General features: G+C 47.6%; 1 protein-coding gene across 1 annotated transcript in view; it reads left to right on the top strand.

Moving 5' to 3' along the window:
* The first annotated feature begins 1,368 nt into the window (after nucleotides 1-1,368).
* LOC119444366 (carboxypeptidase Q) overlaps nucleotides 1,369-16,466 on the top strand; it is a 34,225-nt gene continuing 19,127 nt past the window's right edge. Inside the window, 4 exon segments of the mRNA XM_037708773.2 lie at nucleotides 1,369-1,412; nucleotides 6,084-6,474; nucleotides 14,070-14,254; nucleotides 14,256-14,320. Coding sequence (XP_037564701.2) covers nucleotides 1,369-1,412; nucleotides 6,084-6,474; nucleotides 14,070-14,254; nucleotides 14,256-14,320 — 685 coding nt within the window.

Below are 16,466 nucleotides of genomic sequence, written 5' to 3' on the forward strand. Positions count from 1 at the left end.
TGGCGCGAGCGAGCGAGCGACAGAGCAGGGGCGCTCCGGGAGAGAAGCGAGAGAGGAGGGAGTGATGACATCCCTCCGCTGTGGTAGGTGTCACTCTGTGAGGGGGTGTGTAGCTCTAATTAGCTTGTTTTTATTTTAATTAGTAATGAGCGGGTACCCCTTGGTTGAGTATGACGTCACTGATGACGTCACTTATGGTCTTGTTGTTTCACGGGAACCTGTACTGATGCGGTGGGTACCTAAGTGTACGATTGTGTGCTTCGGGTGTACAGCAATCGAATTTTTTTAATTGTTTCTAATTATTCCTTACACTTAATTAGCTCGTTACTGTACTAGAAATGTGCTCTCATGTAATATCTATCATCAACTATAAGTATAACCGTCGATATACTTGTTTGTATTTAGTTTTTATTTACTTTTAATTTCATCCCACCTCTGACAAACCGGAAGCCGGTCCCTAACCGGAAGTTGCTGCGCAATAAACAAGAGTGTCACTCGATCACTGCTCGTGCTACTAAGGAGGGAATCCTAGGCGGGAGAATAACAACCGAGATGGGTTTATAGGATTTGAATGCTGCAAGTGACATTTCTTGTGTGTACGGCGATAATTTAAAATTTTGCTCAGTTAACTGTTTCATGACGCATCATCCTAAGTGAGGAAGTCAGCTAAGAGCCCAGTTAATAGCTGTGGCTTCGATCAATATTTTGCTACAATTTGTCCTTCAGCATTGCTGTTTATTTATTTATTCTAAATACGCTCAAATGCATTGTAAAGGGAGGTGGTAACAAAGGAACAGTAAGTCATAAAAAAGTTATACAGAAGACGCGGTAATGCAGGAAACAATAAGGCAGATAACAACACGAAATAACGATAAACAGAAACCGCGGGATACAAACAAAAGAACTCGCTATATGGCATAATTACAATGAGAAACTTCCGAGCTCTTCCACTACGGTGAAGATGGAATTCAGCGAAGCTGTGACAATGGTGGGTCTGCTATAGTGAATATTGCTATATACAGTAAGTTTTTATATTATCATTATGGACTATATTGAGCGTCTTCGGCATGTCCGTCAAAGACCAAGAACATCGGTGTTTTGTTTTTGCCCACCGCGATAATCAAGTAGTGCGATTGCTGCGCCAAGTCCGCCCCATCGTCACAGACTAGCGTATGAGCGACAGTGTTTTGATAGCCGTAGCACACTGCACGGCATTGTCAGGATCCAGACGTCAGGATCGTGGAAGCTGTCGTTAAACGAGCGTCCGTCCCATAGCGAGTCCAAAGGGCAACTGCTGATAACAGCGCTAGCGCGATCTCTACGTCGCGAGACAAAGGGGCACAACGATTGGTGGAACATGCCGCCGCCATGTGCCGCGACACCTCTGAAAGAGGCCTGGGTGGTGGCGAGGGGTATAACAATGGGTCATCCATCATCCGTTTTGACACCTGTGCTTAGGCACAGCTGCCGGGAAACCGCCGCGCACATGGAGCCGAAAACTTTTGATCTACTTCCGGTCTATCTATCCACTTCAGTGGCCGGACGCGATGTCTTGGAACCTAGCCTATAACAGCTTCGCTGTAAAAATGCGAATAAGTATTTTCTGAACAAATCACGATCCGTGATGGAAACAAGATGAGCGGGAAGGTGGTTTCAGTCACGTGAGGTGTTCGGTATGAAAGAGTGTAGAAATGTGTTTGTGCGAAAGGATATACACCCAACTTTACTAATGTGATCAACGCGCGATGAAAGTTACGTAGGTGCAGGGATGAACTCAGCATGTAGATGGTGATGATGGTAAACTTTGTGAAATAAACATAAGCGAAAACCTTGTCCGGATAGTGATAAGTGAGACAATGATAAACTGGCTTTCAGTGCTGTTGCGCTGGACGTACGAAACTAATTGGCTAGTATCAAACGAGTGCCATTGCTCTGAAACAGCTCAGTGGCGTTATTATGGTTATCGCGGTAAGGATCCCAAGCAGCCGCGATATATTCTAATTTGGAGCGCGCCAGGGTTCTTTAAAGAAGCAATTTTAATTTTATTGGATATTTACTGAAATTTCGACGTAAATATCCTACAATTTGATTTGCGTTAATAATTAACGTGAGTTTTCTGTTAGATCGGACGTTACATTGATTCCGAGGTATCGATAGCACGAAACTTGTTCAAGCGTAGTATTTTTAACTTTATCAACTGGGCGGTGTTCGTTTGTGCGAGAAACGCGCATTAATTTGCATTTATTAAAGTTTAATTCCATAAGCCACTTGTCGCATCAAACCATTAAATAATCCAAGTATGATTGTACTAATATGTTCATCGTGCTCACTGCAAATTTCTCGATATACAACACAGTCATCGGCGTAAAGATGAATATTATGAGAAACAGAACTTGGTAGATCATTAACGTAGATTAAACAAACCAATCGGCCAAAAAGTGAGCCCTGTGGCACGCCAGATGAAAAATATGTTAGTGAAAAATCGCGATGGTTAACCGAGACATACTGAAGTCGATTGATAAGAAAATATTCTAGCCATGCCAGTAGTTTATTATCTAGCTTCAATGCTGAAAGTTTGATCATAAGAAGTGCGTGCCATACCTTGTCAAATACTTCGGTGAAGTCTAAATATATACAGTCAGCTTTCGAACTTCTGTCCAGTACGGCGTGCAAGTGATGTGTGTGAAAGGGAGTAGTGTGTTACATAAGTAGGATAGATGGAAACCGTGTTGAGCACCCGTGAACAAGTTGTTTGAGCCTAAGAAGTTGACGATTTTAGAGTACAGCATATGCTCCATTTTACAAGGCCTTAATGAAATTGGGCGGTAGTTAAGAGGACAGTGCGAGTTACCAGATTTTTGCATCAGAACCACCTTCCCAACATTCCGGTCTGACGGTAAGGAACCATGATCAGTGATTGTGGTGGCTCAGTCTCCAATAATTTGTGCCCGCTTTCCAGTAAAGCGGAAAGCACTGGACCCATTTCGTGGTCGCATGGAATGTCCTTCATTAGTGAAAACACCGTAGCCTGCAAATCTTTTTGTGTCCTGAGAAGTAAGAGTAAGGTGTACGGACAGCTGAACCGCATTGATGAGTAGACTACCATGTTTTAGTAGCTGCTCTTTTTTCCATTTTACTGCTTTACCTTGCTAAGCACCTTGTGGTTAAAACCAAATGCATAAACCTGTGTCGCTTCAATGTGGAAGTGCTTGGTAAAGAAATCACTTTGCTTTCGAAGGGAGCTGATTCCCACGCGAACGGTGTATCTCACGTGAACGCAATCTGCTAGACAACTCGGAACATGCAACCTTCTCTCTGCACTACCTCCGAGTAACCACCACCACAGCTCCTGCTACTTCGAAACGCGCAAGCTTTGTTGCGTCAAGTGCTCAGCATGTACCACCAGCAGTGTTCACACGCGGCCCGGGCCTGGCCCGGGCCCGTTTTCACATTGGGCGGCCCGCCCGAGCCCGATCAAAACGTTTATGGCGAGACCCGGGCCCGGCCCGGGTCCGGAAATAATCTACGTTACCCGCCCGGCCCGGCCCGCCACCCCTTTACCTTAAGCCCGAGCCCGGCCCGAGCCCGACTCGAAACCGGCCCGAACCCGGCCCGAGACCGAAAACTAACATGTTTTTCAGAGTTGAGAAGCCCGAGAATAACTCGCAGAAAGCCCGAGCCCGGCCCGGGCCCGCGTCAAAAAACCCGAGCACGGCCCGGGCCCGGGTCAAAAGCACACTCCGTGCCCGAGCCCGTGAAAAAACAACTCTACCCGGCCCGGCCGGGCCCGGGCTTTCGGGTAAGCCCGAGCCCGTGCAGTGCTCTAATGCAGGCATCATCCGCACGTAAGCTGTGAGCCCACGCGAGCTATGAGGGAGGCCACTGAACCACTTGCCCATGAAACTAATCATTGTTTACCACACTGAAAATCTCTCATGCTTGAAGAGCCATATTTATTTACTCATGCTTCCTTGGGAATATCTTGTGCCGTCAACTAATGGAACGCTTTTATATTTGTTAATTTATGTGACACTCTTTCTTTCGTTTTGCTTTATTTGTCGCTCATGCTTTCATGGAGGCAGGGTGAAATTTCTAACGTTGCACGAATGGACGGTGGCTGAATGCAAGGAATAAAGGTTTTGCTCGGGTGACCATGTTTTTCAACCTACGCAACCGCCTTCTCGCGTCACGTATATTAGTGTCGTGTGTCTGCTTGGACATTTATAGATTCTCGTGTTCGGAAACAACATGATTATCAATGTACTTATGCATTAGTCATTTCGGTTTCGCGATGTATTTGCTAACGTGTTCTAAAGAAGCTTTCGTCGCATTCCCAAGAGCTTCCTTGCCACCTAGGATCTGGGTGCTTGAAAAATTCAGTTGATATTTTAGGCACATGCTCAGGAACCCATGACTACACTGCCAGCTAAAGCGTCGAAGTGGTTGCTCGTGATAACAACTTGACAGAGACAAACTAATCACTAGAGGATTGTTTCCTATTATTCTGGAGGTGGCCGCGTTGTGTTGAAACCAAGCGCTATCATATGCGCGCCGAGCATGTTACCGCACTCTTCACAGTAAAAGCTTTCTCGTTAATATTCGAGAGTTATAGCTCAGCGGGTTTACTGGCCACGGAACGAGCGGGCGAGCGAGAGGGCAGCGAAGCGCCGCACGAAAGGAAGAGTTTTAGCTCAGCGACCCCTCGCTGGGTTGAACTGAGTAAGTCAGAACTGAGCGCTTTGCTGAGCCACCTGTCGAACAAGGTTGGAGTTAGTGTCAGCTCGCGGCTAAGCGCTCGCTTCGGGTTCCCGATCGCGTTCATCCACGTCAAATCGTCGCCAAATGGCCTCGTTGCTGAAACCTCTGCCAGTATACGGAGGTCCTCTTCAGTGGTGAAACACATCCGAGGCTTTTTCGCCTGCCCGCGAGCGAGCGCCGCGTTTGAATAGAACGCGGACGACATGGGGCTGTTCGCTGCGGGTGGTCGCCATGTATGTTTCGCAAAAACGCTGGTCCGCTGCGCGCGCTCCGCTGGGGAGAGGAAACCAGCGTAACGAAGGGCCCGCTCCGTAAGTAGGCTGGCCGCACCAGCGTACCGCACTGCGCAGTGGCGTCTCCGCTCGCCCGCTGGGCCCGCTGGCCCGGAAACCCGCTGAGCTATAACTCTATTGTCTCGCAGCAAAATTCCCCGCTGGGCTACCTTACGCAACTCGCACCTTCTGCGAAATTGGCCGCAGGCATTTAAGATGCTGAGAAGCGGGATCTCTACAGGAGCGTCATGGTTCGTGGCTTTTCTGGCTGTTTCAAGCATTTGCAATGGAGCGTTTTCCAAAGAGGATATCAGGAAATCATGCCACGACCGAGAAGTTCTTTCCAGGTAATGCATAATGACTCTCTCTGAACGAATAAATTTATGAAAATGTTTAAGTGGGATCAAATGCAGTGTGTGGGACTGCATAGTCAAATATCAGGCATTCACTTCTCGTGCTATAGCAGTAAACCGATGAAGATATTTGCACATGGCCTTCCTATCAACGTGTCAACCTGAAAATACCAGAACTGAATATAATATGAATGTTGAAAATTTATTGATAATGATCCCAGATATAATAGATGCGCTCGCGCCCCGGCCCTAAATAGTTAGTTAGTGGGGTTTAGCGGCGCAAAAGCGACTCAGGCTATGCTGCGGCCTTAAGCAAGTCCACCGTGCATTCCTTAGATGGAATTGTATAAATGCAGGGAAGTTTACTTAGAATTAGTACTTGTTATTCATTACGGTTCTAGATACACTAAGCTAGGACGCATTCGTCGTCTTCTGGACTTTCATGAGTGGACATTATTGCGCAATTCAGTAAGTGATAACCTCGATTTTACTTGTCTTTCAGATTACCAGGTATTGTGCAAAGTACAAAATAGTTTAAATATAAATGGCAAATATAACCATGTGACCAATGTAGGCTCAGCGAATTTAATACCCTAATAAAATTCGTAGAATAACTTCATATCCATTGTTGCTTCGGTTGCGTCCATACCAGTCCAATAATACCTAATTCTCATTACTGTTCCCGCCGCCTCCCGAGCAGGAACATTGCGGATGAGGTTCGAGGATACGCCCCGGTCATTAATTCCATCAATGAGGTTGTTCACGGTTCTGAGCGGAACAAGACCTACGAAGAGCTGGCGTTCTTCGTCGACACCTTTGGTACAAGATTCACTGGTACACGTGCATTAGAGAGAAGCATAAACTACATGGTGAAGTTGCTGAAGCGTCGTCGCCTTGATAATGTGCACACGGAGCCAGTGAAAGTGCCGCGTTGGGTTCGAGGAACTGAAGAGGCTTGGATGATGACACCGCGACTGAAGAAGCTGCCCATTTTAGGACTCGGATACAGCTCGGCCACGCCTCGTCGCGGTATTACTGCACCAATCTTAGTCGTCGACTCGTTCGAAGAACTACGGAAAAATCGCCAAAAGGTACGTTTTCCCTCAACTGGCGACCCAGCCAATTTCATTTCGGAATATGCGTACGCAATTCTGAAAAGTATGGCGAGAGAAAAAGGCGGTCACTCTCGCTTTCTCTGTAGTGCACATCCGCGAGGCAGTTTCTGTGCTCGCACTGCATGGAATAGTCCAAGCTAGGTCTGGCGGTTGTGTAGTGAAGAAAGTTTTATTGAGTTTCATAGCGCAAGTGCACCGTGCATTGCCGGGAAATGATTGAAGCGCGCAGGACCTGTGGGTAAATCGAACGATCTGTTTTGTAGGTATTCACCGCGAAGGCTGCCAACCTCTTTACTAAAGGTAAACGCGTGAATGAGCAACTTTAACTGAACAAATATTACGATGTGTACTTTTGGTAATCATAATTTGTTAACTGTAAAACAAACATCACAGTTTGCTTTAAAAATATTTCATTTTGAACGCGGCCGTGACAACATTGAAGCAAAAACGTTCACATTTCTGGGTTGCTTGCATCAATGTACCAGTCCTTTCTGACTGCGCAATATTTAGCAATGTCGTCTACGAACAGTAGTGCGGTATGGAACATGCCGCATAATACACTGCTAGGATTTTTTATATGTTTTATAGAAATATCCTGGCAAACCAAATCTGGAACTGTGTATATATGCAAGGAACCAACCATTGTGTTAGTAGAAAGAATTGCTTTCCTCGTGGGCTTAACATCGCAAAGGTACACAATGCTTACAACATATACATAGAAATTTGAATTGTCGCACTAACCCCTTACAGAGCAGCCCAGAATACTCTGAATTATACAGTACATAACTCAGCTTGGCAGCGTTTCCTAGGCTTGCAGAGCAGACGCAATGATATTACCAAAAATACAAGAGACTCGTGCAACATTGCATAATCATAGCCCAATTTTTAGCGACGCTGTTCTTTCGATAGTTGCATCGAAGGTTTCAGTTACTACCCGCAAGTTTATTTATTTTACGGATGTATTAGTCACGGATGTAAATGAGCCTGCGAGTTGGCGGCACTATTCGGCACATTCAGCGAGTTCTGAGGCTGGGCGGTATTCGGATGCATCCGGGCGGTATGGAAGTATAGCATGCAGTATCGAAGATGGCTCACGTCCGTATAGTAGAAAGAAAGGGGAAAAATCCAGTGGTGGCTTGGGTGGCTGTGTGTATGCATATGTCACGAAAGAAAGCACCAAGTCTGAATTAGAATGGTCGGAAGCTATGTACATGGAGCGCTTATCACCGAGTGTTCGGTTAAAGCGCTCTGTTAATCCGTTAGTCTGCTGAGGATAGCTTGTAGTGGTGCGATGAATAGTATTGTACTCACTGAGAAGCTTTTACGACTTGCGAAAGAAACACGCCCTCGGTCGCTAAGCAGTTCGCGTGGCGCGCCGTGGCGAAGAAGCTGCACAAGATGAACAAGGCAACATCACGAGCTGAAGCTGTTGGAAGAGCGGCGGTTTCGGCATATCGATTGAGATGGTCGACGGCCACAATAATCCATCGATTGCCCGCAGGAATGGAAGGAAGGGTCCCGTACAGGCTTATGTCGATCTATCAAACAGGCGAGCCGGACACGGCAAAGGTTTTAATGGGCCAGGCGTGTGACTAGTTTTGCGGCGTCGACACACAATGCAGGAACAAATGTACTTGCGGACGTATGTGTACATTCCACGCCAGTAGAAACGCTGGCGAAGTCTATCATACGTTTTCAAAACGTCAGCGTGCGTTTTGTGGGCTTGCGTGGAGCGCAAATGGCGAGGTATAACAAGAAGCCATTTTCGACCATCGGGCTCATAGTTGCCGCGGTACAGCATGGCATCCCGGAGCGCATATGAGGTACTTGGCATTGAATGGCGCGAGAGAGCTGGGGCTGGTGTCGCCGAAGGCATAGAGAGAACGTCGAGCAGCGAGGCTATCCTTGAATCCTTGCGCTGTTCTGAAGGCATGTTCAGTGATATTGATGCTAGCGAAGGAAGTTGCGGAAAGGGAAACCGGCGCGACGTCAGTGGGCACGGGCGAGCGGGAAAGTGCGTCGGCGGCGGTGTGCTCGCATCGTGAGCGGTAAATGACGCGAATATCAAATTCTTGTAAACGTAGCGTACAGCGTCCAAGTCGACCCGACGGATCCTTCAATGAAGCCAGCCAACAGAGCGGATGGTGATCGGTGACGACATCAAAGGAATGGCCGTACAAGTAAGGGTGAAATTATGTAACGCCCTAACAATTGCCAAACCATTCCTTCTCGGTAACCGAGTACTTGTACTCTCCCTCGGTGAAGGCACGAATCGTATAGGCAACTGCGTACTCAGAGAAGCCTGGCTTGCGTTGGGCAAGGACAGTGCCAAGGGCGATCCCCACTAGCATCCGTGTATACCTCGGTCAGAGTGGTAGGGCCGAAGTGATGTTGAATGGGCGGTGAGTCAAGATACGACTTAATGTTGCGAAAGCCTTATCACACGCCAGCGACCAACCAGACAGATAGCTATCGCCGGTGAGCAGCTTCGTCAGTGATGCTATTATTATAGAAGCGAAGTTATCACAAAGCGGCAAAGTATAAGCACAGACCAAGGAAGCTGCGAAGCATTTATCGGTGGTAGGTTTCGGGAATTCAGCAACAGCACAAAGTTTTCTGCGGAGCGAGAAGGTCGCCGTCCTGCGAAACTACGTGACCCAGTACGATGCGCTTGCGAAGCTCTGAAGCGGCACTTCTTGATGTTATATGAAGGCCTGCGCGCGTCAGACAGCTCAGTACCTCGTTAAAAATGACGGAGGTGACTGTCGAAATCAGGGGAGAAAACGACGACGTCATCCAGATAGCACAGGCAGGTCTTTGATTTCAACCCACGCAAGACAATGTCCATCATCCTTTCGACTGTCGCTGGGGCACTACATAGGCCGAAGGGCACAACATTGAATTCGTACAGTCCATCGGGAGTCACGAAGGCAGTTTTCCGGCGAGCAGATGGTGTCATAGGGACCTGCTAGTGACCGGACCTTAAGACTAGTGTTGAAAAGAATTCGGATATTTGCAAGCAGCCCAGGGCATCATCGATGCATGGCAGGGGATTACACATCTTTGCGCGTCGCTTTGTTCAATCGGCGGTAATTGACGCTGAAGCGGATTGAGCCGTCTATTTTCTTGACAAGAACAGGCGACGACCAGGGACTGCAGGATGGCTGAATAATGCCACGCTGAAGCATTTCAGCGACTTGTTCGGCGATCACACTACGCTCAGCAGGCGATACGCGGTAAGCGCGCTGTCTTAGAGGCGCTTGTGAGCCGGTGTCAATCGGATGGAGAACAGTATGCGTGTGGCCTGATGACGTCCTTTGGCAATCAAACGAGCCATGAAACTGGTGTAGAAGTGCAAGAAGTTTCTCGCGGTGCGCCTCTTTATGGTCGTCGTCGATGATGGAGACGAACATACCTTAAGGTGGGCAACAAGGCGTACCAGCAAGAGGTGTCGGGGCACTAAGTTGCAACTTGTCCGCGTTGTGAAGGCAGAAGATGGAGGATACGACGAATGCTTGAATTGTGCCTATACATCTCCACGGAGTAAGGTTGAGGGAACTGGCAACGGCAACAAACAGGGATGTAGCGCCCGTTGGGAATGTCAAGAACGGCAAAGGGCAACGTGAGATTCCTGCGGCGTTTGAACGGTCTCGGAGGGGGTAAATAGAACTGTGTACCTCACCAACAGCACCACAGGACACGGGGATAAGGCTGTACTACTGGGTGGTATGCTCGTATCGTCGCCGACAAACAACTTTTCTAGCGTAGGCGCAGACGACGCGGAACACAACGCAGGGAACGCCACCTCGGCACGAGCACAGTCAATAACAGCATGACGGTGCGAGAGAAATCCAAACTGAGAATGACATCATGCGAACAGGCCGGTAGCACAAGAAACTCAACGGGAATAAACAACATCTTGAATTACAACGCGGGCTGTGCAGGCGGCTGACGGCTAAATATAATGTACGCTGGCGGTATAGGCAGGGACAATCCTTTGAAGTCGTGGTAACCTTCCGAAGCAAGCGGCGAAGTCTCATATCTATCACTGAAACGGCAGCACCAGTGTACACAAGCCAAGGGTACCAAAGCCACTCCACAATACGGTCGATGAGGTTTGCTGGAGAAATTTGAGGACTTGAAGTTTTTCAAACGACGGCCGCAGTTTGTGCCTCGGGAGCTGCAACATTTAGTCTTCCGCGTCAGAAGGGCAGGGTCGACGGCGTATAGGTGACACAGAGCGACGTGGAGGGGATGGAGATGGGCGGGTAGCGGAAGGCATGCGCTCGGGCGAAGAGAATCGTTGTAGCCGCGCTGTGTCGTCAAAGCGTCCAGGATCGTACGCCAATGGTCGCATGACATTTATTTGAACAGGAGGACGACGGTGACAGAAGCGTGCTACATGTCCTGCATAACCACAAGAATAACATATAGGGCGACTGTCCGCAGTGCGCCATGGATTCGTTGGGACTGGTCGGCTGAGCGGAACTGGTGGGAGCCGAACGGGTGCCGACGCGGAATAATAGGTCGGTTGACGAGGCGACCCAGCAGCGACGACTTGCGCGTACGACAAGGATGCAGGCTCCGGAGGTGGCGGACGAGCGAAAGGCAAAGCGTCAATGACCTCAAGCAGCTCGTAGGTCAGTGACCTCATGAGGGACATGAATCAGTTCGTAGGTACAAACTGCTTGATCTGAATGAACAGTGCATTCTGGTCGCCTAGAGTCAAGGTCGCGATCGAGTCGCTTCGTTCCAGAGGGCGTCGAGTTTGGGCGCGTTGCTTGCGCAATTCATCGAAACTATCACAAGCTGACAACATCGGCCACGGTTTGTGGGTCTTTCGCCAATAACAGTTGAAATGCGTTGTCGCTATTCCTTTGGGGATTTGTTTGATCTTATCCGACTCGTGCATCGACGGGTTTATACCCTGACACCAAGTCGACGACGTCTTCAATATAACTGGTGAAGTTCTCACCGGGTTGTTGAGCGCGTTCACGGGGTCGCTGTTCTGCGCTGAGTTTGCGTACCGTAGGGCGCCGAAGATTTCTGAAAACGTTGTCTTGAACGATGCCCAGTTATTAATCTCCGCTTCGTGATTCCTGAACCAGAGGACTGACGCGTCGGTCAAGTAAGAGATTACATTGGGTCAGCCTAGTCGCATTGTCCCATTTGTTGACTGCGCTCACCCTCAGGTAAGTTGCCAACCAGTCCTCGATGTCTGGTCCGTCAGTCCCGCTGAATATGGTGAGTGACGCTGAGGCAGCACGCCGGGACAGACGGTGGCTTGAGTCTGGAAGGGGCCTTGCGTGATAGTTTCTCTTCGGCATCACTAACGCTGGAGGTAAGGCACGGCTTCGTAGTTCAAGGTTTGGAGACTCGGAGAATACCCAGCACCTTTCCACCAAACTATAACGGGGTTAATTTTACAAACAGCTAGGGCTAACGCAACAGTCTTGGCCCAAGAGCGTCGGTCACCGTCGTTGTTGTTGTTGTTGTTGTAGCCTAGCACGCCTGTGGCTCCTACCCACGGAGGGGGATTGGCCAAGAAAATGGGTGGATTATTCCAAAATAATATGGAGGATAGATTTCCGAATATCTATGAAATTAGTATTGAACAGCTTAGAGTTATGTGTTAAAGTAAATCAAGAAAGTCATATCGAATGAGTAATCATTAATTTGAAAGTACAAAAAAAGAAGGATAGAATTTAGCAGGGTATTCGTTTGGAGTCTGTAAGGAAACGTCTGGACGGCGGAGCAAGCATCCCTGTGGCTGAATCCCAAAGTGGACGCCCCGAACGAAAGAATATTAGGTTCTGTTAAGTCCAGGCCAAGCCTTCGAAAAGGTATTTCCAACAATCGTTTCTTGCCGCAGTTAAGCGGCGGCAAGATAGAGAAAGTGGTGTATCGTCTCTTCCTCATTACAAAACGGGCAGATGGGGGAGGAACCAAACCCGACCTGTGTAAGTAGAAATTTAGGGAGGGTATACGGCAACGTAATTTGGTGATAGAGACCTCAAGCATCTTTGTGTTACAGGATTCGCTACGCCAGGGAAATATCAGGGTGCTTATAATCTGAGAAGCAGTCAGAAATGGGTTTGATAAGGCTTTTCTAATTGATCGCAATCCGAAATCTAGCCGCCGTGATGTGTGCAGTCACTGGTAGAATGGGAAAATAGGCCGGAAAAGTGAGGTCTTTGCCAGTGAATCGGCAGTTTCATTAAAAAAACAACCCTTTACAAACCGTCTCGCGTTTGTTCGGGCTGCCGGACTTCGTCCTCTCTCATAGATTCGGACTCTCTTCCCCACTACAATTTGTTTATTTATTACCTACCTATCACCCAGTGGCCATTACCGTAACGGGGGGGGGGGGGTTAATACATATCGAAGAACAGCGTTTCATTTGGTAGGTATTAGCGGAATTGTTTCAATCCTGAAAAGATGGAGCAGCAGCTGTCGTGCATGGCAGTCCCTCTTGGAAAGATCAAGCCGGTCACTGAATGACTGGGTATATGCCACCGGGTATGTACCGCTGGAGGTGCGCCGCTACTAATAACAGTCAAAACATATCATATCATCACCAGTTACACCACACATGGTAGGAGATATTGCTAATCAATTTAGCGTCGTCAATCATCTAGAATGGATGCTCCGCAACATTTTCAAAGCCACCTCAGTAACATACAAACTTTAAAATTTGTTATACATTGCCCATAACCTGTACCACATTCTCTTCAAATGTAGCTGCCGCCGCTTTCGGTTCTCTCAAGGCTGCGGTGAAGCTCGCAAGTGCTTCATGTGACATGTCTGAAGAGGCAGTAAACGAACGCTTAGCCATTTTCGATGAGCCCCCAATGCTGACATGATATGACCCCCAACATGCTGCCCCTTTCTTCTAAATATAAGCTTGGTACATGAGCTTCTTCTTTCAACACACCGTCATCAAGCGTTTTTGAGCGGTTCTAGTCTTACCAACAGCTTCGCAGTAAAAAGTGAAAATGTACACTGGAAAAATGCTGGAAAGCCTGTGCTAGCGCAAGAATAGACGGATTCGGATGCGGTACTGTCGCAGTATATTAGAGATATTCTTCAACGCATTGTGTATTTATGAACATGTATATCAATTTAATAAGTGTAGAAATAAACGTCATCTGCGCTTCGATATCATATGAGGCTGCTGACATGCTTTTCTTCAAGTTTATCAAATATTGAAGTGTCGTTAAACTTGCATTGCTATGAAAGGAATACTACGCGATTCTGAAGTAGAGATAGCTTTTGGGGAGAGGAAAGTAAAAGTTCGCTAGTAAACGTTGACTACCCCTAGTATCTCGCAAGCAACTATCTAAAAATATCTGCGCCTGTGTTTTCTCATGAAAAATGTCAATATCCTTCGATACACGGAGCAATCAATACTGTGCATTAAGTGCAGTCAAACGTTGACTCGCCATCATATATTCATAGCGTACGCATAGACATGTATCTCTCATAGGGAATCTTCTAATCCATATCCGAACGTGCCCATAGCATATGGATAGGCTATGGGCTTACGACTAGCGCATTCTTTCACTTTACAGGCAGTTGGCAAGATTGTTGTCTTCAACCAGAAGTTCGTTTCCTACAGTGCGTCGGTGAAGTACAGAAAGCAAGGTCCAGCCGAGGCAGCGAAAGCTGGTGCAGTCGCCGTCCTCGTACGCTCGGTGACGCCATTTTCTATAGCGTCTCCGCACACCGGGACCACGTTGTTCACCAAGGAAAGGAAATCGCGTACCAGCGGCATGCATTACTGTGGAAGACGCCGAGATGTTGAAGCGGCTGCAGAACCGAGGTAAGGCAATGGGCACTGCTGTGCTGTTTTCCAATCCCATTGGCTTTCCTTGTTAACAATGCTTACGCGGAAAAGAAATCTATAATTGTCAGGACAGCACATTTTCTCGTCAGATTTATTGCTCATTTAAATTTCTGGCAACCTGGCTCCTTTTTCCCTCTTTTGAGGGAACGCGAAGCAGAATACAATTTATAAAACGAAACTGTGAGAAAAGCACTTTCCTAAAGACAAAGCATGGAATAAATTGTTACTAAGAAACCTATTTTGATGCAATTTACCGAACTTAAAAGCCAGTGAGCAATCACAGGCGATTCCACGAAACACCGTTCTCGTCGCGCGGACAGCGACAGACCAGAAGCACATCGTGTTCCTGACAATACTAATACTACTGGGCGACTAATCGACCCATTCTCTTATCTGTTGTATGAAAAAAAAAAAGAAGCTGCGAAACGCGTCAACCTTAAGAGGAATCCCATGAGTTTTATTGCAATAGCAATTATATGGACACTCAAAAGCAGATTTCTGCCGTCGGCGTCGCCGTCGCCGTGAGGTTCCGTATGACGTCATTTGGAGAAGAAATCGTCGCCGATGATAAGTGGTTCTTGAGGGAAAGGGGAAGGTTGGCGCCGAACGCTGTATGTGCGAGTGAAAGGGCGCGAGGGGCGCGTCTTTCACGGGAGTGAACGCACGGCGGAGAAACAAACGCGCGTTCTGCGCCGTGCTCGCTTAAGGGCTGCAGAAGTAGGCGTCTCTTTTCTCCTTTACAATCACCATATATGTAGAGCAAACGCGCCTTCTTCTGACGCGCGACAGGCCGTGGGGGAGGGGGAGGGAAGGGAGGCGACGTTTAGCTGCGGCACCAAGTGCCTATTTATATCAGAGGCTCCGGCAACAGTCACCAACGCCGCACGCATTTTGAGCGAACGCGGGCAAAACGCCGATGGCGTCGTCAACAGTTCTGCGTGTTGCCGATGCTGCTGCATGTCCAAGTTTATACAGCTGATAAAGCTAATATCATTACTCCCTATAGCTCTCTACAAGTTTGCTATCGCAATTGATGCTCCGCCTTTCAGGTGAAACTGCGACAACTTTTTTAACTTATGATCTCGTCCGCGGGACTCATAAATAGGTGGTTTAAAATGCAGCGCTGTAGGATGGGCACGTTGGTACTTGGAAAATATTTTAGCCCCACAACAGAAGCATCATTTTAGCGTCATAACATAAACTTGCCAGATGCGTTGATTGATTTAACGTTTTTAAAGTGTTCAGATACGTCGATGACTAAGTTATTTTTAATCTGGATGCACATTCTACAGTGCATCAAATTTTTAGTGTCCTTACTCAAGTCTTTAATCAACTAACACTGACCGTGGGTTTGCCCGCCGAAAGAGCGTGGTAGTTTCTAGATATCTAGCTTGAGTTCTCGGACCAAGGCACGTGTTGTTTATATAAGCCTAGAGCTAATAAGCCGTTGTTACCGTACAACTCCGCCCGTTCGAAACTTATTAAAAGGAGCAATGTTAGCTTACGTCTTGGAAATGCTTTAAAAAGTCCTGATATCACAATATTTACACAAGCCTGAAGAATCAATCGGAACGGTTATCTAAAGCGGGGTTTCTGAAGTCCTTGCAGCTTTGTGTTGCAGCTTTCTGCAGCAGAGGGGTTGCTGAAAATATGTGTAGAATATAGCACTTGGGATACAGCAAGTCAATAGTCGCAAAACAAACGAAGGTTAGCGGTTAGAGTTTTTTTTTTGTCAGCTCCAGAAAAACTTAGCACAGTGTGTCGGTTGGCAGAACTGGGCCGAGAATCTTCGGTTGGGTGCTCCAAAACGCATCGATGTCATTTTGTTGATTGTGAAGAGGCATTGATGTACGAGTTGTCGCTGTCCTGCGGTGAGATGTACATAGGACAGACAGGTCAATGTCTCAATGGCCGACAAAGAGAACGTCGTATAAATTTGAAGAATTACCATGACAGTCATGTGACTGTTCACTGTCATGAATGCGGCTGCGGTCCTTTGATGATTGTGTTATTTTGGCCAGGCAAAGATGCGCTATGATAAAGATGTTCGGGAAATTATTGAGGCACGGGCTACTAATTGGAGTAGTGAAAGCTGTGTAAGCACTGAGCCCAATAAAATGAA

The sequence above is a fragment of the Dermacentor silvarum genome, chromosome 3 (assembly GCF_013339745.2).
Source record: "Dermacentor silvarum isolate Dsil-2018 chromosome 3, BIME_Dsil_1.4, whole genome shotgun sequence".
Lineage (NCBI taxonomy): Eukaryota > Metazoa > Arthropoda > Arachnida > Ixodida > Ixodidae > Dermacentor > Dermacentor silvarum.